This window comes from Plasmodium knowlesi (assembly GCF_000006355.2).
Source record: "Plasmodium knowlesi strain H genome assembly, chromosome: 8".
Taxonomy (NCBI): domain Eukaryota; phylum Apicomplexa; class Aconoidasida; order Haemosporida; family Plasmodiidae; genus Plasmodium; species Plasmodium knowlesi.
In genome coordinates, this window is record NC_011909.2 from 1,090,192 (window position 1) to 1,112,724 (window position 22,533).

The 22,533-nt window shown below is 41.3% G+C and overlaps 6 protein-coding genes across 6 annotated transcripts; 1 reads left to right on the top strand and 5 right to left on the bottom strand.

The window, feature by feature from the left end:
• Nucleotides 1-410: 410 nt before the first annotated feature.
• PKNH_0823700 (stomatin-like protein, putative) lies at nucleotides 411-1,571 on the bottom strand (the record flags this gene model as incomplete). Its single annotated transcript, XM_002258842.1, has 1 exon — nucleotides 411-1,571. The coding sequence occupies one exon, from the start codon at nucleotides 1,569-1,571 to the stop codon at nucleotides 411-413; it is 1,161 nt and encodes a 386-aa protein (XP_002258878.1).
• A 1,596-nt stretch (nucleotides 1,572-3,167) lies between these two features.
• PKNH_0823800 (conserved Plasmodium protein, unknown function) lies at nucleotides 3,168-3,818 on the bottom strand (the record flags this gene model as incomplete). Its single annotated transcript, XM_002258843.1, has 1 exon — nucleotides 3,168-3,818. The coding sequence occupies one exon, from the start codon at nucleotides 3,816-3,818 to the stop codon at nucleotides 3,168-3,170; it is 651 nt and encodes a 216-aa protein (XP_002258879.1).
• Nucleotides 3,819-4,343: 525 nt separating this feature from the next.
• Nucleotides 4,344-6,381, bottom strand: PKNH_0823900 (uncharacterized protein; the record flags this gene model as incomplete). The annotated part of the gene is made up of 2 exons (XM_002258844.2): nucleotides 4,344-6,155; nucleotides 6,316-6,381. 2 exons carry the CDS (start codon nucleotides 6,379-6,381, stop codon nucleotides 4,344-4,346), a joined length of 1,878 nt encoding a protein of 625 aa, XP_002258880.1.
• Nucleotides 6,382-7,006: 625 nt separating this feature from the next.
• On the top strand, nucleotides 7,007-7,765 carry PKNH_0824000 (26S proteasome non-ATPase regulatory subunit 9, putative; the record flags this gene model as incomplete). The annotated part of the gene is made up of 1 exon (XM_002258845.1): nucleotides 7,007-7,765. The coding sequence occupies one exon, from the start codon at nucleotides 7,007-7,009 to the stop codon at nucleotides 7,763-7,765; it is 759 nt and encodes a 252-aa protein (XP_002258881.1).
• A 379-nt stretch (nucleotides 7,766-8,144) lies between these two features.
• PKNH_0824100 (CPSF (cleavage and polyadenylation specific factor), subunit A, putative) lies at nucleotides 8,145-16,842 on the bottom strand (the record flags this gene model as incomplete). Its single annotated transcript, XM_039113992.1, has 10 exons — nucleotides 8,145-8,226; nucleotides 8,379-8,681; nucleotides 8,878-8,960; nucleotides 9,069-9,111; nucleotides 9,281-9,352; nucleotides 9,494-9,540; nucleotides 9,694-9,760; nucleotides 9,861-9,937; nucleotides 10,051-10,122; nucleotides 10,243-16,842. 10 exons carry the CDS (start codon nucleotides 16,840-16,842, stop codon nucleotides 8,145-8,147), a joined length of 7,446 nt encoding a protein of 2,481 aa, XP_038969625.1.
• Nucleotides 16,843-19,195: 2,353 nt separating this feature from the next.
• PKNH_0824200 (40S ribosomal protein S11, putative) lies at nucleotides 19,196-20,431 on the bottom strand (the record flags this gene model as incomplete). The annotated part of the gene is made up of 4 exons (XM_002258847.1): nucleotides 19,196-19,286; nucleotides 19,523-19,693; nucleotides 19,851-20,050; nucleotides 20,408-20,431. The coding sequence occupies 4 exons, from the start codon at nucleotides 20,429-20,431 to the stop codon at nucleotides 19,196-19,198; spliced, it is 486 nt and encodes a 161-aa protein (XP_002258883.1).
• Nucleotides 20,432-22,533: the final 2,102 nt, after the last annotated feature.

Consider the following 22,533-nt stretch of genomic DNA (forward strand, 5'->3'; position numbering starts at 1 on the left):
TAAAGGACTGGACTGATAGATCGTTCCTTCTATCAGTGCCCCCCTCCAATTGTGTTGGCATCGAAGGCGACACCTCAACGGCCGCTCCCAAGAAGAACCGAGTAATGTGCTGGAGCGGGCCAACTACACTGAATATTATATTTCCGGCGTTCTAGTAGTCTCTGCTTCTGCGATCCCCCACTGGTAAGCGCACTGTACAGGTGAGTGAATAACAGTTGGCTAAAGGGTCATGTGAATTGAGACATTCAAGTGGGAAAGCAAATTTGAAAAGCCAATTGGGAAAATCGAAATGGCAAAGTGAATTATCCCAACGTTAGGTGGCGGGAGGGAACTCGCAAACATGACCACCTTAAGGTGCTATCCCCAGGTGCACACAGATAAAGATCCCTTGCGTGCTCCCTTCCTACGGGTCAGTCCTTCGCTTCGGAATGTGCTAAGTCATCATGTGGGAGGGCCTCAATTTGTGGAGGAGAACTTCCTCTCTTGGCATTCTGTATGTTATTATATATAGACAAAGACTGCGAAATTAAACTACTAATGTTGTTCAAATCGGCTGGAATAATAACGGTGTTATTGTTCTTACATATGTTGGAAAAAACGTCAATGTACTGCTCAGCAATGAGAAGAGAAATTGCACTATTAGAATCTAGCTTCTTTATTTTATTTGAAATAATTTCTATAGCTTCTGCGGTAGCATCTGCTTTGGCTTTGATTGCGAATGATTGTCCCTCTGCAATAAGAATGGACTTTTTTTTCTTTCCAATGGCAATATTAATTTCGCTCTCTCTTTCTCCCTCACTTTGTAAAATTTCTGCTCGCTTCCTCCGTTCTGCCTCTGCTTGTTTCTCCATGGCATTCTTAATATTAACTGGTAAAATTATATCTCTAATTTCATACCGCATACATTTAATACCCCAGTTTTTGGACGACTCATTAATAGCTTTAACAATTTTTTCGTTCAGATTATCTCGCTCAAGGAAGGTCGCGTCTAGGGTAAGTTTCCCTAACTCCGATCTCATGGTAACTTGCGCTAACTGCGTTACAGCGAAAAAAGCGTCTTCAATACCATATGAAGAGTTGTACGGGTTTTCGCATTTTATGTAGAGTACCCCATCAATATTTAATGTTACGTTGTCCTTTGTAATAGCCGTCTGGTTAGGAATAGTTATCGTTTCCTCCTTTAGGGAAAACACGTAGGCTATTTTGTCTATAAAGGGGATGATAAAATGGATGCCCGCCAATAATGTTTTTTTATATTTTCCCAGGCGCTCAATTATGTATGCTGTCTGTTGTGGTATAATAACAATTCCTAAATTGCTCCAAATGGTTTTGTCGTACTTCTTTCCATCACTGCTAGTGTAGTAGGTGCATCTGTGTTGATTATGCAACGCCCTTGTATGGTTCGCTGTGATTGCTCCAATTCGTATATCCCTTCCACTTATGTGCAGGGCACGCACTGTCCGCTGCGTGTAGAAGTTCCTTGCCACACCCAGCTTGCTTTGGTTATCCCTCCCCCAAGGGTAGTTTCGCAGGAGGGCCCTCCCGCAACCCCCTCCCTTCGATGCCATCATTCTGTTAGCCAAATCAGCTCCCCCCAGGTTAGCTTACCTGCGGGCATAGATTCACAAAAAAAAAAAAAAAAAAAAAAAAAAAAAAAAGCCCTTCTCTGCAACTTTTCAGCTACTAATTTGCGTTATCTCGCACTTTACATCCCATCTCTTTTACCTTCCGTATGGCAGAGATCAGCTCGCATGTTTGCGTGCTTGTTCGTTCATTAGTTCGATTTTTTTTTTTTTTTTTTTTTTTTTTTTTTTGCTTGGTCGATTCCATCGGAATGCGCGCGCATGGGAATATCCCATGTGGTATAGAAAACGGTTCGAAGTATCTACGGGTTTATCGGGTAAGGATGGTTGGCTTGGCGCTTCTACCGGCGGAAGGGGAAGGGTGATCTCTTCCCAATTGCACCGTGTAGAACAGGTAAACGGTATGTGGCACACGGTATGCGTAATGCGTCATGCGAAAAGTTGGTGCCCGTGGGCATGCCTATTGCATATGCATCTGCACCTATGCGTGATGTTCTTCGCCCCCCAATTTAGCAACACATTTTACCTGCAATGGAGCGACGGCATAAATGAGGGTTCCTTTGGGGTAACAGTAAACAGTGAAAGATTATCCCCCTTGGTGGTGCAGCAATGTCGCATCGGCAGGATCAACCGTGTCGAAGGATGAGTAACCTCTGTTTTAATCAGTTCAGCAGAAAAGGTGATTCCAACAAAAGTGCTTGAAACATTGAACCCTGTATCGGATGACGGGCACTGAACGGATAACAAGGTGAACAGAGCACGGTAAGAATTATACACAGGGGCCACATAGCCCATTTAGGTTTTCACCTGGACGTGTTCGTCTAAGAATCACAAATAAGGAAGTAAAAAATGGAAGATATTCATCTAGGGTTGGGGACGACTCCAACTTTCTTCACCTTAGCAGAATAAAAATAGTGTAGACATAACAAAGCATCAAACGAGTTTTGCGTGATTTTAAAATGTTGTGTTCCGGTAAGTAACACCCTTGTTTGCCATCAGAGACAAAAATTCATAGGGTAATGTTAAAGCGGTGAAATGGATTCTCTGCACCGTTCCCATCGCATCTACTTCCCCTACTTTCTGCACTGCTAACTCGGGAAGACGATCCCCAACCAAAGGTGGCTTCTCCATGTGGCTCGCTTCTTGAATGACTGTTGTTCGTGAACGTATTATAGTGCAGAGAGGAGTAGCCCTTTTTTACACGAAGGTAACTTAACATGTTGCTACTTTGTACGTTCTCCCTTTGGGATGAAGTGACAAGAGAAAAAAAAAAAAAAAAAAAAAAAAAAAAAGGTCGTGCCCCAGTGCGTGGAAACATATATAGGATACGACATGGGCGTCATGTGAACAAATGTTAAGAGAGAAAATACAATTAGTCCAATGATAGGATGACGCTTTATTCATGTGCGTGCTAATTCTTCCATCCGAAGAGGAGTTCCTTCGATGATGCATGTTGCAATTTATGTGAGGGGGGCTAGCAGATCTTCGTGCAAAGCTGCTCCTAAGTATTAACACTGCCATCTATCAGAAGGAGTGCTGCATTCCACCTAGGTGTCTCCATATCCCCCCCTGGTCCTATTCCTTTCAGAGAACCAACTGGAGGAAGTAATCAGGGTCAATAAAAAGGTTCCCTTGGCCATTTCTTTCTCCCATGTTTTGTGTATTCTTCATTACTGTAGAAGGAGTTACACTACTGGGATGGACACCATGCCTTTTCACGCTCTTAAAGTAACGTTCGTCCTTGTTTTGCTCATCTAGGTTGATCCTCTCTCTGCTGAGCATTCTCCATTTGGCAAGTAACATATTAATGTCATGCAGGTTCACTTCCCTTACGGGGATGCTAAGAGCGACGCTTATAATTTCCCGCATATGGTTGTACAGCTGTTCCACATTGGATTCCTTCTTTTCATAATTTTTTTGTAAATTCTTGAATGCTTTGGTTCGAGCAAAGAATTTCAATCTGTTTATTTTTTGCACTTCCATATTGTCCACCATTTTATTTTTTATTTTGTCCGGAAGGTCGTCGTACAGGACGGAGTGGTCCTCCCTCCCCAGAGGTACGCTGAGCACGTTCTGCATGGTGTAATAGTTATCCGCCTCTTCCGTGTTGGGAGTTCGTTCTAAAAGCGGATGACTTGTTATTGTCCTTTTAGAGGGAGAGTGCATGAACATGTGTGCCGCTGTGGATGCCGCCATCCAAAGGCAGACAAACAGACAGAGTATCAAGGGGTTCATGTTTGATTGGGACGATTGGGCATATAGGAGGGGGGGCGTGCACAAACGCACTCAGGAACAACTCTTATACGCGTATGAATGGACCTCCTGCTGAGAGCCACCGGGATAAGTCTACTTCCACACACAAAGTCTTTACGGAAAAAAAATATGAACAAAATAAACAGCCACAAATTATAATAAAAATAAAATGACGCTGCAAAGGATGTACCGTATATGTCAGAAGAATGGGTGGGCACAAATTGGTTAGCGTTAATGCTGGGGGAAAGTTAATCGACTGATCTTTGTGCAAGAAAAAAAAAAAAAAAAAAAAAAAAAAAAGGGAAAACTTGCACACTCGCGGGAAAAAAAAGCGACTCACCCCCCCGTCCTATAGCTTGGATCCTCCACACATAGGTGACTCCACATAGTTGGGTTTACACAGTTGGCTTCACACAGTTGGCTTTACACAGTTGGCTTCACATAGTTGGCTTTACACAGCTAGCTTCACATAGATGACTCGACATACATGGTCCCACATAACACGACCTACGCGTCAGCCAGTGACTTATGGAGGGGATACTCTTGCTCAAATTTCTTGTTGGCAAAACGGATGGTACCCTTCCTGTACCTGTGTGGATTTTCTTTTTCCTGCACGGGTACGTCACCTTCCAGTGTTAATTCATCAAATCCAAAAAAAGGAACACTGTTGTGATACTTGAACAAGGAAATTTTGTATGTATCCTTCAATCCACTTGTATTTAAAATGGATTTACAAAATTGGTGGTAGTCTATAATGTGAAAAATATCATGTTGTTTAATGACATTCCTTGCCAGCGCGTTGATAATCTTTTCATCCTCGAAGTTGAATTTCTTCTTTGCATGGTTCAGAGCCCTAGCAGCTCTGTTAAAGTCACATGGCTCGAAGTACTTAATATTCCCGTGCATATGTTTACAAATAATTTGAAAAGAATCTTGATCCAGGAGTTCATGGAAGGATAAAATCTCCAAGAGCCTGGGAGCATCATACATCATTTTGGAGTGCCTATTGTCTGACTTCTTAATAAGGTCGTTTACTCGAAATAGGAACTCCTTTTTGGTTCTGTTGTTCGTGGTCCCTTTATGTACGAAGGAGGAGAACTTGGTTAAGGAATCCATGGTTAGGATACATGCATTTTGATATATGTGTGACATCATTTTTTTGTAAATCCGATTGATTGCTCCGTAGTGTAGTGGCAGTATGGACGAGAACAACCACCCGATTGTGCATAGAACTTGGGGGGGGTAATCATACGTGTATATGCGTATATGTCTAAGGATATGCTCAAATAGAACTACATCGTTTATTTTTAATTTACAGAAGGAGGTAGCTATTTTTTCCAGGAGGTAGGGATTCAGGGCATTTTTGTGGGCATCTCTCAGCATGTATATGGTGATTCTGCTTATGTAGTCAAAAAATAGGTAGTTCTGAAATTTCAGGCTTGCGAAGGAGACCGCTATGTCGACTAGACTCTCCATTTGGGGGTAGTATGAGAACTGCTCCCGTTTGTGTTGCACAAGGCTATTCTCAGTGGAGATATCCCTCAGGAGAGGTGACTCTCCCAAGGCACCAGGAATCTCCGCTACCCCCCCTTCCACCTTTGCATTGTATTCGCTGAGTGGGCCGCTAGTGCGCTCGTTGCATAGCTTAACCCTGAGCATAACTTCATTGGCCAGTACACTGAGGAATAAGAAATCATGTATCATGCAGGATGCATAGCTCTGCACGATTGCAGACAAGTGTGAAAATGAGAGTGTGCAGACGTGGGGTTTGAGCTGATCCCTGATTTTGCAGAACAGTTGCTTGTCTTGGAGTTCACAAAGGGCAAAACTTCGCAGAATTAAAATCAACTGATGAGGAAGATAACAACTTAATCGATGGTTTATCATTTTAGTCATCCCTTCTAACTGAGCTGTGGCTTTTAACCTGCCATAGTAGTAGCATATTCTGGGGAGGTTCAGAAAGGTATTTATTTTGTTCTGTACTCTGGAGGTGATTAATTTGAATCTCCAGTCATCGGTGGAGCAGGTCCCCACGTCGACTAACCTTTTTAGAACCTTTAAATAATGATACGATTTTTTTCTCTTGTGTCGGTAGTATACCCACACATTTAATACCTCATCCGATGTTGTGGCTTGCGCGATTTTTTTCGGGAGCAGCCATAGCCAGCTGCAGGACGTTTTTTTTTCTGAATACGTAGGTTCATAGTTAAAGATGAGTCTCTGTGTGTTTTCGATGCTCCTTGGGGGTTTGAACCTCTCAACGTACTTGCTCCATGATCCCTTACCCACTCGCTTGTGGAAGCGGTAGTAGGCGAATCGCTGTGGAGGAGGGGTGTGGGAATGTCATTAGTGGGTTGCTCTTAACGCTTGGGTGTGCGAGACGGGTTGTGTAAAACCACACGCACTACTTCCCTACGGGGAGCGCGCACATCTGGGTGGTCCCACATGTGTACGCGCGTTAGTCTCTTCCAAAGCTAACCTTCTGGTTGTGGAAAAGGGGCCTTCTCCTGACGCTGCTGATGTGGGGTATGAGATCTCCGAACATTTTACTTCTTCCAGGAGATGGCGGGGGTGGGTTGTAGAAGAAACTCTTCGGGGGAGTGTTCCTTCAGAAGCTCCTCTCTACGAGGCCTTTTAATTACCATTCTGTGCATATGTACATATGTATGTAATAGGTAGCATCTAATGTATCCTTCCAGTGGTGTGATGCCATGACATTTTTTTTTTTTTTTTTTTTTTTTTTTTTTTTTTCTCGTCCGAGTGTATTGGAACGGGTTGACGATTTTCTCGGTTAACGCTTGTATACGTTTCTGTTATTTCGTCAGGGGGGTTGCACAGATTATGCATTTTTTTTTTTTTTTTTTTTTTTTTCCATCACATTAGAACCGCGTAACAGAGAGGAGTCCTACACTTTTGCGAACGGGTGGTACCTATATGGTTTTGTGTTTTTTTTTTTCTCCTTCTCTCCTTTCTTCTTCTTTCTCGTTCGAAACCCAAGTCGTAGCGTAATTTTGCGAGCACATCGCATGCATCCATATACGGACGGCATCCCAGAGTGAATGTGTCCGTTTGTTTACTTGCCTGATTGGTGAGCGCGTTGCACCCCATCCCCTCCTTCCCCCCCCCCCTGTTGTGTTACCACACCTCATTGACACCAGACCCTGTGCAAAATGAACCTGGACGAGTTCAATGAACTGGTAAAGCAGAGAGATGAAATTGAGCGAGAAATCAAGGAGAATGTGGATTTCCTGGAATCCCCAGAAAACAAAGGCGTGGGCATGAAGGGCAAGTTGGTAGATCCAGAAGGATTTCCCAGAAACGATATTGACATATATAGCATCCGGGTTGCAAGGAATAAGGTTATCTGCTTAAAAAACGATTACCTAGATCTGAACAAAAGGATCGAAGAGTACCTCCACAAGGTTCATACTTCTCATCCTCCCATACGAGTACAGAGGAGTAAAGCGAAAGACGAACCGGGTAATGAAGCAAATGAATCTTCATCAGAAAGTCAAGTAGAAGATTATGATGAATCAGCACCAGGTTATGAGAAGCTAATCGAAAAAGCCAAGAGGAGTACATTTGCCATGATCGATGAAATGGTAGAGAATTCCCCTTCATATAAGGCAGGGCTACGAATCAATGATTATGTATTTCAGTTTGGTGATGTACGAAAAAAAAAAAAAAAAAAAAGTGATGGAAATGGAAATGAAAATGGAAATGGAAATGAAAATGAAAAAGAATACGAAAAGGAGAATGCAGACATCTTCAACAGAATTGCAGCTTACATGAAGGACAATCCCACCAAAATTAAAGTTAAAATATTGAGAGAGGGAAAAATTTTTTTTTATTCTGTTTTTCCAAATAAGACAGTCAATGGGTTATACATTGGCTGTCACCTGACGCCAACCAGGGGGTTATTGGTATAAGAGGATTATCATCAGGTGAGAAAATATCACAAGGTGAGATGGTATGCAAAGGTGGGACAAAAAAAAAAAAATAGGGGACAAGTCACAAGGCAGAGGTGTAGCGTGGCCCGTGCTTTCTATATCATGATCATGGGCACACCCAAGTGCGGGGAATGCAGAGGAGATTCCAATTGAATCCCCCAAAAGAAGGTAACGTTACATTATTCTGGTGTAACTTCACTGAATGATGGCCTAAGCGATCACTTCGTATATTGGTACTATTAGAGCCCACATCCTATTTTTATATATATGTGTGTGTACTAAATATTGGAAGTGTGTTCTTGCTCGAAATGCTACTTCCCTCCTTTGAGAGGAAGGGCGCAAATTTTTCCGGAGGGTCTCACAAAAGGCCACACAAATTTTCTATGTCCAGCAAAAAGTGTTCGAAGCTCCCGAGCTTGCAATTCAACTTTTTGGCGATCCTGCGATGGGGAGATGGTTGTGGTGGTATAAGTGGGATGTACGGTATGCACTAAATGGATGTTCTATAGGGGGTGATATGTTGATGATGTTACACATGGCTTCGACGCCACTTCTGGAGCGTTCGAAGATATTTCCTCATGTTGGCACTTACCACTTGGCGTAAATATATGTCTTCAGCTGTCGCTCGAAGGGCAAATAAAAGAACATTTTAAAAAGCTCTCCGTCGACTACACCTTTGCAGTTTTTGGAGGCCAAGGTGATTTTGTATTCTCGGTAAGAGCTGTGACTCAAATTTCCGAGGGATGATATATTGTCGTTTATAGCAATTTCGATGCACAAGGCCCTCTTAAATTGTATAAAGTTGGAAAAGGGAATGAGGGTGCTGATTGAACCTTCGCTGGAGGCGCACAGAATACTCCGCTCCTTCTGTACAATTTCGTTTGGGCGCTCCTCACTGAAGGGGAAAAAAGCGGGGAAAGGATGAAGCACGGAAGAGGTGCTTTCTCTTGCGTGACTTTGCACCAAGGAGTGTATCATGTAAATTTGCCTTTTATGTCCATTTATATTTTTATTTTATTTATTTATTTATTTATTTATTAATTTTTTTTTTTTTTTTTTTTTTTTTTTTTTTTTTTTTTTTGGCATCTCACGATTCGTACTCATCGACCAGGTTCCTCAACGACGTCGACAACATTTTGTTGACGACGCTTCCATGGTTGAATTGTGAAACCAACTGCAGTTTGGGGGGTGGCGGAGTGGATGAAGTGGCGTGGGGGCACACGAGGAAATATTGCTATGTGTACATACGAACGGGCTTGCAGACATGCGTTCGCCTTTTTACCGATAGCTTGAAGGACTCTTCATCGTTGAACTTAATATTTGATCTGCGTAGAAAACATTTTGCAGTGGAGTTATGGGTGTATTGAGCATGTGGTAAGTTCTGCCTCCGCTGAGTGTTTAATAAGAGAGCTGATTTCCTCGATCAATTCGAGATATGCCGTTAACGCTTCGCTCCCTTTTTTTTTTTTTTTTTTTTTTTTTGTTCTCTTTTACTTTTGCAAAACGAGGAAGTTGGACTCCATGTCCGAGACGAGAAAGTGGTCCTCCGACAAAGCACTGACGGATCTGCGGGAATGCCATGCGGGGAAAGAAGAAAGTGATTTGTTTTTTTTCGAATGCAGCATGATGGGGGGGATGGAAGGGGTGAAACTTCGTCAGGGTGCACAGGGGCGACTTGTCCATTTTTTGGCTAGCTAATCCACTTACGTGCACCAAATATTCGCGTAGTCCCTGCACACTTCGTTGAGAATGGCCTACAAAAAGGGGGACACAGAAAATAAAAGTGTCACATCAGATGCGGAATCCTGCGAATGATCTATTTTGGGGGGATGAATTCACTCGAAGAAGGAAATTGATCCGCCAGGTTAGGAGTTCCTTTTTTTTTTTTTTTTTTTTTTTTTTTTTACATTTTCAAAATCGTAAGACAGGAGTGTCACTGACGTCATGATATCCCCGACGACGATGTAGTTCTTTCTGCAAGAGGTGTGTAAAAGAATTAACAGTGGTTGATCTGATTGTTAGTACAACACGGCGTTAAGCACGGTGCGCATATGGCACCGACGGAATTCCTTACACAACATCCAGACTCATAATCCAGGAGCTCGGCGTAAAGGAGGCCACCTCCAGGAAGGCATCGTTGCTCTCTACTTTCTGCGCCAGGGAGGGGATGAAGGGTGTACGACATTCAAGTGAGCACGATACGATGTTTAGATAACATGGCGCATGGGCAAGGGCAATAAGATAGGCTGAGAGGCGTCACTTACCATAGCTTTGCTCGCGTTGTAGATGTATGTACCTAAGTTGGTCAGAAAATTTCTAATGTCAAGTATGAGGACCTGGTGGGGGTGAAAAAAAAAAAAAAAAAAAAAAAAGGATAAATAAAGCGGTGGAGAAGAGGATGTGGCATGGTTCATGTGTGCTAAAACTTTGACGTCTCCATCGCGCCAAGCCCTTACCGTGTTGTTCACCGCCGCGACGATCTTGTCACGGAACTGCTTCAAATGTGTGATCCCGCCGCAGTTGACATTGTAAGTGTAGATGTGCTTGATTTCAAACTGGTTGGTCTTCTTCTTGGCCACGAAGACATAGATGTGCCCGGAAGATGGCTCTGTGATGCGTTCGTTGTTGTTAGCCGTACCCACGCAAATTAGTGTGTGTACGGGGGGGTTAAGAGCCCCGTCTTTGTTGTTGGGGTGATTCACCTGGTTCATTTGATCTACAGAGTGATCTGCAACCAGGGAATGGCTGGACGCCAATTCATAAATACATATGCTCGAGACGCTAAACTTGGAGGGAATGATATAGGTGTACTTGAAGGAATTTTGGAAAGGGTCGAAGAAGCAGACGATTTGTTTCATCATCTGGTTGGTTTTGTGTTTCTCCTCCACAGGACAAGCCGTAATAAGCAATCCCGTATCAGCGTGGTAGGCTATTTTTTCAACAGTTCTATGGAAGGGAATTCTCTCCATAAACGTTTTCTTCATCTCGTTTAGGTATGAAATACACAATTTATGTCCATCGAAAAATATGAAGTAGGAGTTATTCTGATTTTTTTTTTTAAACGACAGGAAGTTATGAAAAGGATTGAGGTAATTAAAGTCGCTAAACATGTCGACAAGGAGTACATTCCTGATGGATAGCTTGGAGGTGGATATTTTTTTCTTCAGTGTGGAGTATATAATAATAGGATTGTCGCAACAAACGAAAAGAAAATTGCATTTTTTACTAAGCTTGCTCATGTTAATATCGATAAGATTTTTTTCCGAATTAACTTTTAAGAATGTTTTAAACTTCACTGGACTTTTTGTACATGTGGAAATTTTTCTCCTCTTGGTTAATAATATTTTTTCACTTTTCACAACGTATTTTTTTAGATAGACTTTTTCATCAAAGAGAATATTGTTCAGATTTTTAAAACATACAGATGCATCTGATGATATATCTGCATCTACTTGTGCATCTACATCACTATATTTTCCTGATCCCATTTCTTTTTCTCGGACATAGACATCGTTGTATTGTTTCTTTATTTTGTTTTCGAAAATGTCACTAAGACTATCTTCCTTTTCCTTCATCTCTTTCAGTTCCCTTTTCGTTAAATTTGTTTTGTTCTTTTTCATTTCTTCTATCATGTATTCCTTATTATTTATGTTCTTTTTACAAATCGCCCCGCGCGTGTGGGTATGGCCCCCTTGGTTTTCATCAGTAGGGAGATAATCCGATTGACAAGCACTGGAATTTTGCTCTTCTTTGCACAAATTCCTTCTTTCCATATTTCCATTTCTTGGATTAAGATTGTTCTTTCTTTTTTTCCGTTCCTTTATCACTGACGAGGGATCTTCTGCCGACCCCTCCTCCTTTTCTTCCTTCCCTTCCTTCCCTTCCCGGTCACTCGAACTCATTTCGTCCAATGCGCTGGAAATCCTCGGGACTTTGAGCCTCGCCTCCCCCTGAGAGTATCTCCTTCTTCCATGGTGGGTAGCGGCGGAGGGACCATCCTCGCTAACCATTTCGTGGTTCAAATTTATGGCTTTCTTCCCTGATGAAGTAGGCACATGGCTACCATCTCCGTTAGAATCAGACGATTCGCTTTGAGCAGTTGGAATTTTGTTCAATAGATTGTTCCTCCCTCCGACATGCTTACGCGTATCCGCATCATGGCTTCGCACATCATCACGAAAAACATATTTACTACTGCTGCAACTTCTACCATCGCAATAACTACTTCCACAGTTTGAAGTGTCTCTAGCGTGAGCTACCTTCATCCTCTGCTTCATTTTCGCGTCTAACATTTCGAAGGTGCGAAAGCTCAAGATGTCTTCATCAGAAGATTCTTCCGATGACATACCATAAATTTGAAAAAACTGAAAATAGTATTTGGCCTTCTTCCGATGGAGACTCATTTCTTTGTGATGCCTTTTACCATTTCCTTTTCTCCTGAAGGGATGATTGGTTAACCTGGATGGTACGCCTGGACATTTAACGTACTGGCTACGGCTGCATTCGCTCAACTGTTCTCCGTCGTCAGGAAGGTTGTCCTTATCCTGTTCTGCGATGGGATCACCTGAATGCATCTTTTCTTTACAGTTTGATTTGTGTTCAGTGGGGTTGCTCCTTTTTAAAATATCCTCCATGCATATAAAAGTGTCGGATTCAGGTTGCGCATGATGAAACAAATCATAGTCCAACAAAATTTCATCTTCCTGGTCCCTAACACATAAGGTATGTAAGTCGGAGAAATTGGTGAATATATTTTTCTCAGTGTTGAAGTATGGAAGTACATTGGCATGCGTTTCCGACATGTATCTGATTAAATCCCTTTTGTATTTTCTCTCCTTTTTCTGCTTTTCCATGGTATCCGTAATTCTTATTTTATAACTGTGTGTTGGTTGATTCTCCTTCTTAATGAGTTCGTCTCGATAAATGGAACGTAACGTTTCTTCCTTTTTTTTCAAGTAGCATTTGTGCAGCCTGAACAAGTTGTTGTTAGCTCCGCGTCTAGTCGGTGCATGATCTGGATGGATGAGCCGACTCCTCGATTCTCCCCCCTTTTTGCTACCCCCTCTGGAATGATCATTCACTTGAGTTCCATCCACCCTCCTCCTATCTGCGCACAAGAGAAAATATTCTACGACCCCGTTGCTGTATCCAACAAAGAGGTACACGTTGTCGTTAAGATCTATCACTTGGACATCTGAAATGAAGATGAAGTAATCCAACGAGGGGGTGTAGTGGTTCGCCTGGACGAAGATGCTTCTGCCTTTCCACTTCTCATCATTGTTCGGAATCCTGTTCATCGAATTGGTTATCGATGCGCCTTCACCTGCAGAGCTACGAGATGCCCTTCTAATTCGGTCGAGCGCCCCATGGTCAATGTTAAAGAGAACCACTTCCCTACTGTTGAGCGTACACGCCATCAAGCTTTTGTACACCACGAAGGAGCTAATAGCTTGGCTGATCTCGTGGGTATGCAAAAGTTGCAGGTACCTCTCCTCAACGGAGTACACCTCAATACCCCTATCACAATAAATATAAAGGTAGTCATTGTATAAGGAAAATCTAAAAATGTAGTCTTTCTCCAACTGGTACACCATCTTCAGAGATAAGCAACAAAGAAGATTGATGTGTCTATTGGTCACTTGAACAAGATAAGGAAAATTCTTTAACACATTGAAATGTATAGTGTTGCTTGTGAAATCTACGTCTACATCCTTATATTCACACAGGCAAATTTCGTTGTGATTGTTCGATGGTCCTCTTCCACAATAAAAAGGATAACCGTTAGGAAAGTACTCATTGGTCTCGTTGGACGATGAATTATAATCATCACCATCACGGTTATCATTCTGCTGATTCTTCTTCTGACCATGTGGATATTCTGCGAAATTTGAAGTGGCCTCCCTTGATACACCATGTTTGTTCCTGTCTGCCCTTGCACCTGGTGTTTCCCTACACACGCCGATTACCTTGGTGTGATATCCGTAAGACAAACAAATGATGAAAATGTGAAAGTATATAAAATTGGCATAGTTCAAAACATCAATTTCGTTCTCGTTCTGGAAGTAATATTTATTTAAAAAGCACAAATCGATATCCTTTATTTCGACACTTTTTTTTTCATTTAGATAGGCGAATGCTTGGAAGTGCAGTGGTGGTTTCTTTCGTTTTTCTTCACTATTGTTGTGAAAAATATCGTTTCGTAAAAACTCCTTCTGGTTGACATGGTCGTCACTATTGAGGGAGGCATTCTCATCCCTTCGTGATTTCTCCTCCCCCTGGATGTTCCTCTTCTGTGACGGTCCTCCTCCAGGAACATATTCCCCCCCCGCACTTCCCTTGGGAGAGCTTTTCCTCAGGTGAATAACATACTTAACGACAAACATGTTAGTTATTTTACCAATGTTCAGTTTGGATATTATATCCACTTTCATTCCATTCCTAATGATCGATATACATCCTGTTCTTCCGTAACTGTTACATGTTATAATTTCCTTCTCCTCATTCTTATTTTTGACAACACAGAAATCTAAGATTGGCCCCATGTTCTGTATGACTGATAATATTTCGATGAAAAATTTTTTTTTTTTTTTTTTCTTCTCTTGCATATAACTTTTGGAGTGTACGAGGAGGTCTCCCTCTTCCTTATTAAGACAGGCACTCTCCAAAGATGTTACGTTCCCGTATTCGCTACGGTGCCGGAGCATATTTTCATCGTAACAGTGGCTTAACCGAGAATTTCGATTGGCACTTTGGGGCAACAGGGTGTGCTCGGCAACCATATCACCATTCAGAAAACCTTCGTCCTGTGATCCACCCTGATGTTGATAAAATCGGGTGTTCTTCTCTTTCTCCGCATTGATTCCATCGTTTCCGTTGTTTACATTTTTCCCGTTCGTTGCATCTCCTATAGAGAGGTGCCCCCCAATGGATCCTCCGTTATCATCATTCAAATTATGGTTATCCTCCCCGTCTCCGACATGTCTATGTCTATCGGTTGACAAACAATGATAATCACTGTGGGTCGCAAGTGCGGGTGGTTCCACTGGGTTGTAGTCCTCATATTCACATACAGGATAATTGTGCATTCGCAGCAAATAGCTATCACTGACTTGGGAACCCAGAAATATTATGTCGGTGAAGAGGGATACAATTACGTTAGACCTGGAGCAGGTACCTATGAACTGCAGGCTGATGGAGTTGATGTTGTTACAGTCTCGGTTCCTCATTTCCTCGCCGTGGATGATGCCTTCCCGGAATCTTCCCGTTTCGTAGCGTACAGAATGGTCCCCCCCGATAAGTGTGTCCCTAGGGGAGCTACCCGCATTGCTAGAATCACTTTTTAGTCTAAGGGAAGAAGGATTGGATTCATATAGACACGTTAAAATGAAGAGATCGCCATAATCATCCGATAGAATAAATTTATTTCTACTCAATTGTTCAATACACCTTATGGTTCTTAATTCGGAGCTCAGGAAAAAGTTTCTGTCCTTGTCTGTTTCTAAGTTAACATAGCTAATGAACTGGAAACCTACCAACATTAATTTATTTCTGGCGAAACAGAGGAGCTTGTTTATGCTGGAGTCTACTACTACGGATTTGTAATACATCAGGTGGATACATTTTTCTTCATCCTTGTGTTCTTTTACAAAATTTACTTCATTATTATTGTATGGGTGAGAGTCACCGCTAGTCTTCATATGACGGTATTCAGTGAACCCATTTTTTACACATGGATTCATAGATGCGCTCGTTTCACTTAACCTGCCGGAATGCTCCTCATTATTGGAAGAATATAAACGGATCAGTCTTATGTACCTCTCGTAGGTAGTGGATTCTTTTTTCTTAGCGTCATACAAGACACATATCGTAGCGCTTATTTTGTTCTTCCCTTTTTTCCTTTCCTCTTGATACCCTCCATGGGTGTCGATTTTCCTTCTCGATTCGTTATTTTCCCAGTGAATGTCATCCGAAAAGAAGTTATCCATAAAGGTGTCCATTGGGGGATGTCCTTCCTGAGTCTGATTCTCAGTTTTGCATGTCCATTCATCGAATCCTTTCTTAAACCCCATATTTGATGTGTTCCTTTCTTCTCCTCTGGAGAAAATTCCATTCACGGAAGCATCGTAATCAAGGGTCGCCGTCTTATCTGCGTACTGTCTCTTGATTCGTTCTACAGTCGTGTATTGTCCATCGGTAACATTGCTCCTACGTTCATGTTTAATACTTCCCTCAGGGTCAATGCTTCTTCCTTCTGTTTTAATATCAGTTCCTACATTGGTGATGAAATTATCACCTCTATTTTTGGTGTTACTTGGGTGGGTGCCTCCCTTTCCAGTTTTAACTAGATCAGTTGAATACTCGTCATGTGTGTCGATGCTGTGCCTGCTTGTGCTCAGTTGGAGAGGTTTCATTTGTTCCTCCTGACCATCTCCGCCTCCTCCTGTTGCACCGTTACCCCTTCCATGTTTGAGCTTCAAAAAAATTATGTCTATGACGAGACCTTCATCCAATCGTAAAGTGTATATATGGCTCAAATTGAAATAGTCGTCATAGTCTATGTGTATATACTTTAATATACTTTTGTATCCATAGAATAGGAGAGTCCTGTTCCGATCGTCCAAGAGGAGAGTGATGTCTTCTTCTATATTCATTCCATTAGTTTCGTGTAAATTGACTTGAGAGATGGTTACAAAATCGTTTAGCTTCACATCGAAATGGAGAAGTAGCAAGTTGTACTTCCTCGTTAGTAAAAAAACGTACGATTTAATATTTTCCTTGATTCCTGAATCAGCTAGCTTTTCTGGGATGTATTCTCTCAGTTCCAAGATCTCCGCAAAGACTGCATGCTTGGTGTAGTCACTTGTGTAGCCATCCTTATCCACTGAACACACGTTCAGATAATTACTGCAAGCGTATAGTAAATATTTCTTTCCATTTCCTTTTATATTTGTGTGGATGGCTGTTCTGATGGACTGACTCGGGATGATATTGTTGTAGAAGTTGTACAGGCCCACGTTGTCCTGCTTCCTTTTTCCCTCCGCCTCACGTGGATGCATTGTTACAAAGATGGAGGAGGGCACCTCACTGCGTTGCCGTTTCCTTTCTATGCACGGGATTTTTTTTTTTTCTTCTGACACCCTTTCTTCAAGTAGGTACTATTACAGGTGGCCCCTCTATGAAGGTAGAGACATGCAGTGAAGGAAGCGCGTAGGAAGTGAATCGACTGATCAGTGAATGGAGTGAGAAAGGAAATACCGCTTCCAGTGTTGTAATCCTTTGCACCATGAACACTCCCCTTCTTCAATTACATCGCGATTCCGTTGTTTGCATTTATGGCAACTCTCATCGGGATGACATAGACGTTACTAGGTCTATGCGTCCACATCACTTACATCCTCGGAATTAGCGTTGAGGAGGCACTCACTGGAATGGAAAATAAAAACACTCCTGTACATCATGAGGGAGGGGATGCACCGATTGGTAAAACGATTGAATGGAGCTGATGGAACGCACACATTGCGTGGGTACATGCAGTGTGTATGTCTGTGCGTGGGTACATGGAGTGCGTATGTCTGTGCGTGTGTGTGTGTGTGTGGGGGGAGATAGGGCACGTAAAAAAGGGAGGCAAAGTCTGATTAATCCGGTCGAAGAGAAACTGATCGTGTCGGCGCGAAACTAATAGGATCGACAAGGCAGTGGTCGGTCAACGCATAATCCCGCGTGGATGGCTAAAAATGTGTGAATCGAAAAGGAGGGGTAGTGAGAATTTCCCCTTTGCGCAAAAATAGATTAATACAAATATGATGATATTTATTTTATTAATTTTTTTTTCTTTATTTATTTTTCGGAGAGAGATACACAAATATGGGTGCTTACATCAAGCTGGTGTTTATTAAGATCTCTGCAAAGAATCCTGGTGCAAAATTGGCGAATTGTTTAACCTTTTTATAGTGTAACTTCCTTTTCCCGTTGGTAGGTACTGTTCACCATCACACAAAGGGAGAACTGGGGACTCGATTTGTTGGGCAAGTCCGAGCACTCAAGGAAGAAAAAAATGTCGGAAAAAAAAAAAATAATAAAATGGTACACGGAGTAAACGTGAGGAAAAAAACAAAAAAAAAAATAAAAAAAATAAAACTGGAAAACGCAAATGTGGAAGGCAGAAGCGCAGGAAAAAAAATACAAACATGAAAAGTAGGCTAGACGAACAAGGCAAGTGCGACACATCGGTCGTACAAATGGAAGCCTAAAAAAGCAAAAGCGTATTTACTGAATGGATAAGTTCCATGTGCAATTTAATTTTCTATTGCGTTCATGTGATTGTTCCTCTTCGTCGAGGGAAAAGGGACTCAAGAACTGAGTCCGTCGGGAACGCATTATACATTCCCAGGAGGGGCAGAACGGAGCAAGGTGAAGAAAAAAGGCACAAGTATAATAAGAATACACCAAGGGACACACGTAGGATTATTTAAAAAGGGTACCAATCGCGGTACGAAAAATTGGGAGCAAATAGGAGTACACAAAATGATTGGAAAACATAGCAACGTTCTCTCCTGGAAAACCATTTTTTCATCAATCCCGTTGAACATTCCGTGTGATTTCCATCCACGAGTGGATGATCATGTACCATTTTGCACGACTGGGATGTCTTCCATCCGTTTCTTAGGTGATGTGACATTCACAAGTGAGAAAAAAAAAAAAAAAATGTCCAATCTACGGCAACTTCCATGGTCATACATAAGTATTGCCCAACATCCCGTTTTTGCACAAAGGCGCACTGTATTGGCTAGTGCATGCTCCTCCGCACACAGTTTTCCTTCTTTTGCTCCAAGCAAGCATGTAAAAAAAAAAAAAAAAGTGATTACGTGAGGATGTTATCTTTATTTTCGTATACATTTTGTGCATTAGGGGAGATACATAATTTTGTGAGCGTGTAGGTATGCCCAGCCAGTGGGATGGTGAGTCGTTGTCCCAATTGGTGTGTTGGAAACGGGGGTATTTCTCATCACAGGAGGAAATCGTTTACGTATATTTTTTTTCAAAATTTTCTACAATTTTTGAGCCATTTCAAGCGGGTTTACTCCCCCCCCAGTTGACAGCATTTTGTGCATTCTTAGGAACGCACCACGGGATACTTCCAAATTGACATAGTGTGAGGGCGTTACGAATACAAGCGTATCTACCCTCATTGGTACTTATTCATAATTAATTATACTTATATGCTTACTATTCTTTCAGTTAATTTTTCTTTAAATGATGAGAAAAAAAAAAAAAAAAAAAAGGGGCGAAATCATGTGCAATCATTTCATAAAACGTTTTACGCCGTGTGCACAGGAAGTACAGAATGTGCAATTTTTACGCATTCGCACATGTAGGTATATACATTCGTAAGCATTACACTCCTTGTGGTTAAAATAGAACAAATTGTTTTCTGGCACTTCCAAAGATTTGGTGCTTCTCAACATGCAACACGTTAAATCGTACAGTTTTGGACAAGGGTCTGCAAAAGTGGTGGGAGAAAAAAAAAAAAAAAAAAAAATTAAAAGGTATAAAGTGGAGGTATATGTGTTTTGCGCGACAGTATTTACAATATTCCAACTTTACACACAAGTTGCCGTAAAATAAGAAAGTAATGCAGAAGCTTTCTGATCTAAATTAAAGCGTCATTTTGTGCATAACTAAACTGTTCAGTTTATAGTGTACGCAATGAGCTTGATGGGCAAGAAATTGTATTACCTGCACTGTCCGACTGTGACAATGTCTCCTTCCTTCACGTCGAAACATGGAGAGCAGTGGCATGGGATGTTCTTATGTCTCTTTTCAAATCGGTTGTACTTTTTCACATAATGTAGGTAATTTCTTCTTATAATAATTGTTCTCTTCATTTTGCTCGAAATTACCATACCCCTGCGATTGTAAAAAAGAATAAATAAAATTAACACTTGCATTTCGTAGGCTGTAACCGGGTGTGGTACAGACATAGAAACTAGCTTTCTCCCTTTCGGCACGCATGCAATGACTACGTAAAGAGGCAACCCGGCCTTCTGGTCCATTATTCCCTTACTTTAATATACGACCTCTGATGGAAACATTTCCGGTGAAGGGGCACTTCTTGTCCACGTACACGCCCTCCTTGGCCTCCTTCGGGGTGGCGAATCCTAAGCCGACCTTTTTCCAATACCTCGTGTAGCTCTTGGAGCCCTTCTTTATTTTCTTGGAGTTGAAGAAGCTCGCTCCCTCCTGTTTTTGGTAGGCTCTCTCATGCTAAGCATAGGTAAAAAAAAAAAAAGGGGGGAAAAACAAATTATTCTCTGGTAGAGGTGTGGAACATTTTTCGCTATAAAATGCGACAAGGTCAAAATTTTATTCATTTTCGCCTGAACAGTTCAGGCAAAAATGGGAGATTTTCTTCTTTTTTTTTTTTTTTTTTTTTTTTTTTCCAAACAGCCAAAAGGTGTTTTCCAAATGTAATGTCATAGCAGTATATGCCCATCAAGAATTGTAGATAAATCCCCATATCATTTTATTATCATTCTATTCGCATTTTGGATTCCCACATAGTTCCCATTCAATGCTGCATACATATACTCTGCTTTTAACCTCCTCTGATTGTTAACTTACCTGAACATCCAAAGTTGTTGCCATTTTTTCTCAATAGTTGAAACAGTTTAGTATGGATTGTTTCGAAGAAGCTTTTTCACAGTTTGATTTACAGGTGATGTATGTTTTACGCTTTATATGCGTTGCGTGAATTTTGCTTGCTCTTTCTTGTTCAAGGGGAACACTGTTTCTCTTCAAAGCTTGCGTTGTTACAATTTGTTTAAGCGAAAAGAAAAAAAAATCGAATCCTTTTTTTCTTAATTTTCGCGATTGGAAGAAAGGCGAAAGAACGAAGGAAGCGAAAAAAAAGGAAAGAAGTAAAAAAAAAAAAAAAAAAAAAAAAAAACAAACGCAAAGGAGAATTGCGGTTTATTTATATACGCCGTATTGCTATATATGCATTACATGCGCCTGCGCATTTAATCACGCACGTGGTGCTTCGCGAACAGGACCGTTTCTTATCCCGGGCGGGGCAAACGATTTAATAATTTAACGCGATTAGAGCCGGAAATCTCATGTGCGCCATTGTTACGCGTATCGCGTAATGTTGGGGGCGCTTAATTCACTAGCATCGTAGGGGTTAGGGGAAATCCGCATGGCCCTTTCCCCCAGTCACTGAGCAACAAAAAATGTTGTAGCCCTCGATTTTTTTTTTTTTTTTTTTTTTTCTTTGCTAAAAAGTAGGAAGAATATGAACCATAATGCTTGGTTCCAAATGAAGAATCATGAAAATAGCTAACAATTTAGCAAATCCCACAAATGTTTAATTTCCTTTTAATGCCAATTATTTATTTTTTTTTTTTTTTTGTTAATATGTTCCCGTATTCCGCTTAACACTCTTCTAGAAAAATGGCCGTAACCCCTTAGTCGCCTCTGATAGGGTATGCCGCGTTTTTTTTTTTTTTTTTTCTTTGGGGGGGAGGCATACCTTGTTGGGACATTCGGAAACGCACCAGGAGTATTATCAAACGTTTGACAAATCAAATGTGTTCCCGAAAAATAAAAATGATAATCATGAGTGTAAAGAAGGGTAAAAATAAGTATATTAACTTCACAGAAGGCAGGGTGAACATGTATATTATACATACCGGCAACGCGCCGTGCAAATTGCGTAAGCGTAATTCTTGCCTGAACATTCCCGCGTTGGGAATACGGAGTAGGATATTCTCCGTTTTTTTTACCCATTTTTAAGTGAGCTAAAACATGGAAAAATATGAAAAATAAAGTCGAGTTCTATGAGTTTTATTTCCCATATCTATGCCACATTCATGTGACACTTATAAGTAAAAATGGGGTGAAAGGAAAAAAAAGAAAAAATGAACCAAAAGAAATTTACCAACATGCGTGGAAATAACAGACGCGGGGATGTTACAAAATCCCCCCACTCAATTTTAAATGAATCTTCCGTGTATATATTCTTAATTGAAATGTTTGTAGCAGAGAAAACAGGCTAGCATCTATGTAGGACTAGGAATGGCGCATCGAATGACTCACCCAATGTCTTCATGTGTTAAGCTCCTTTGTTTTTTTCCGTATAAAGTGGTCTTTTTCCCGTTTCCACTTTTAAAAAAGACTTAAAAAAAAAAAAAAATGGCTTTGCTTTCGGTTATTATTCCCATTCGAGGAAGCCACCAAATAAAATCTGTGAGCATATGCTTCTTCACGTATTCCACAATGGAATGTTTCCTTATCATTGTTTATGTGCTCCTCCTGGTGAGCATCATTCGGTTGTACTTGATCTCCTCCTTCACCGCCCGCAAAATGGTTTCAATTTAGCAGGCAGGGCGTCCATATGCATGAATAAAGCTATATGATGTAGGACGACTGGAGCACGTAGCAAAATGCTTGTAAAAAAGGGGGGTAGTAATTCGTCCGTAACTGGGCGTAATGAACGTGCAGATAAGCAGCTCAGATTTAATGAATTGTTCATCCACCCCTTCCCAGGTGTTATTCTTCAGCCTCGTAAGCTAAATTCCTTTTTGCTTCACGAAAAATCAGGGATAAGTGATAAAGGAGGTGCACAGGAAAATGTACAAAAAGGTGTAGATCCACTTAGTTATCTTTGTTCACGCGCGAGAAAAAAGGCGAAGTGCAGAAAATTCTGAATGTCCAATGGTATCCCCCCAAATGTGGGCATTAAGCGCACA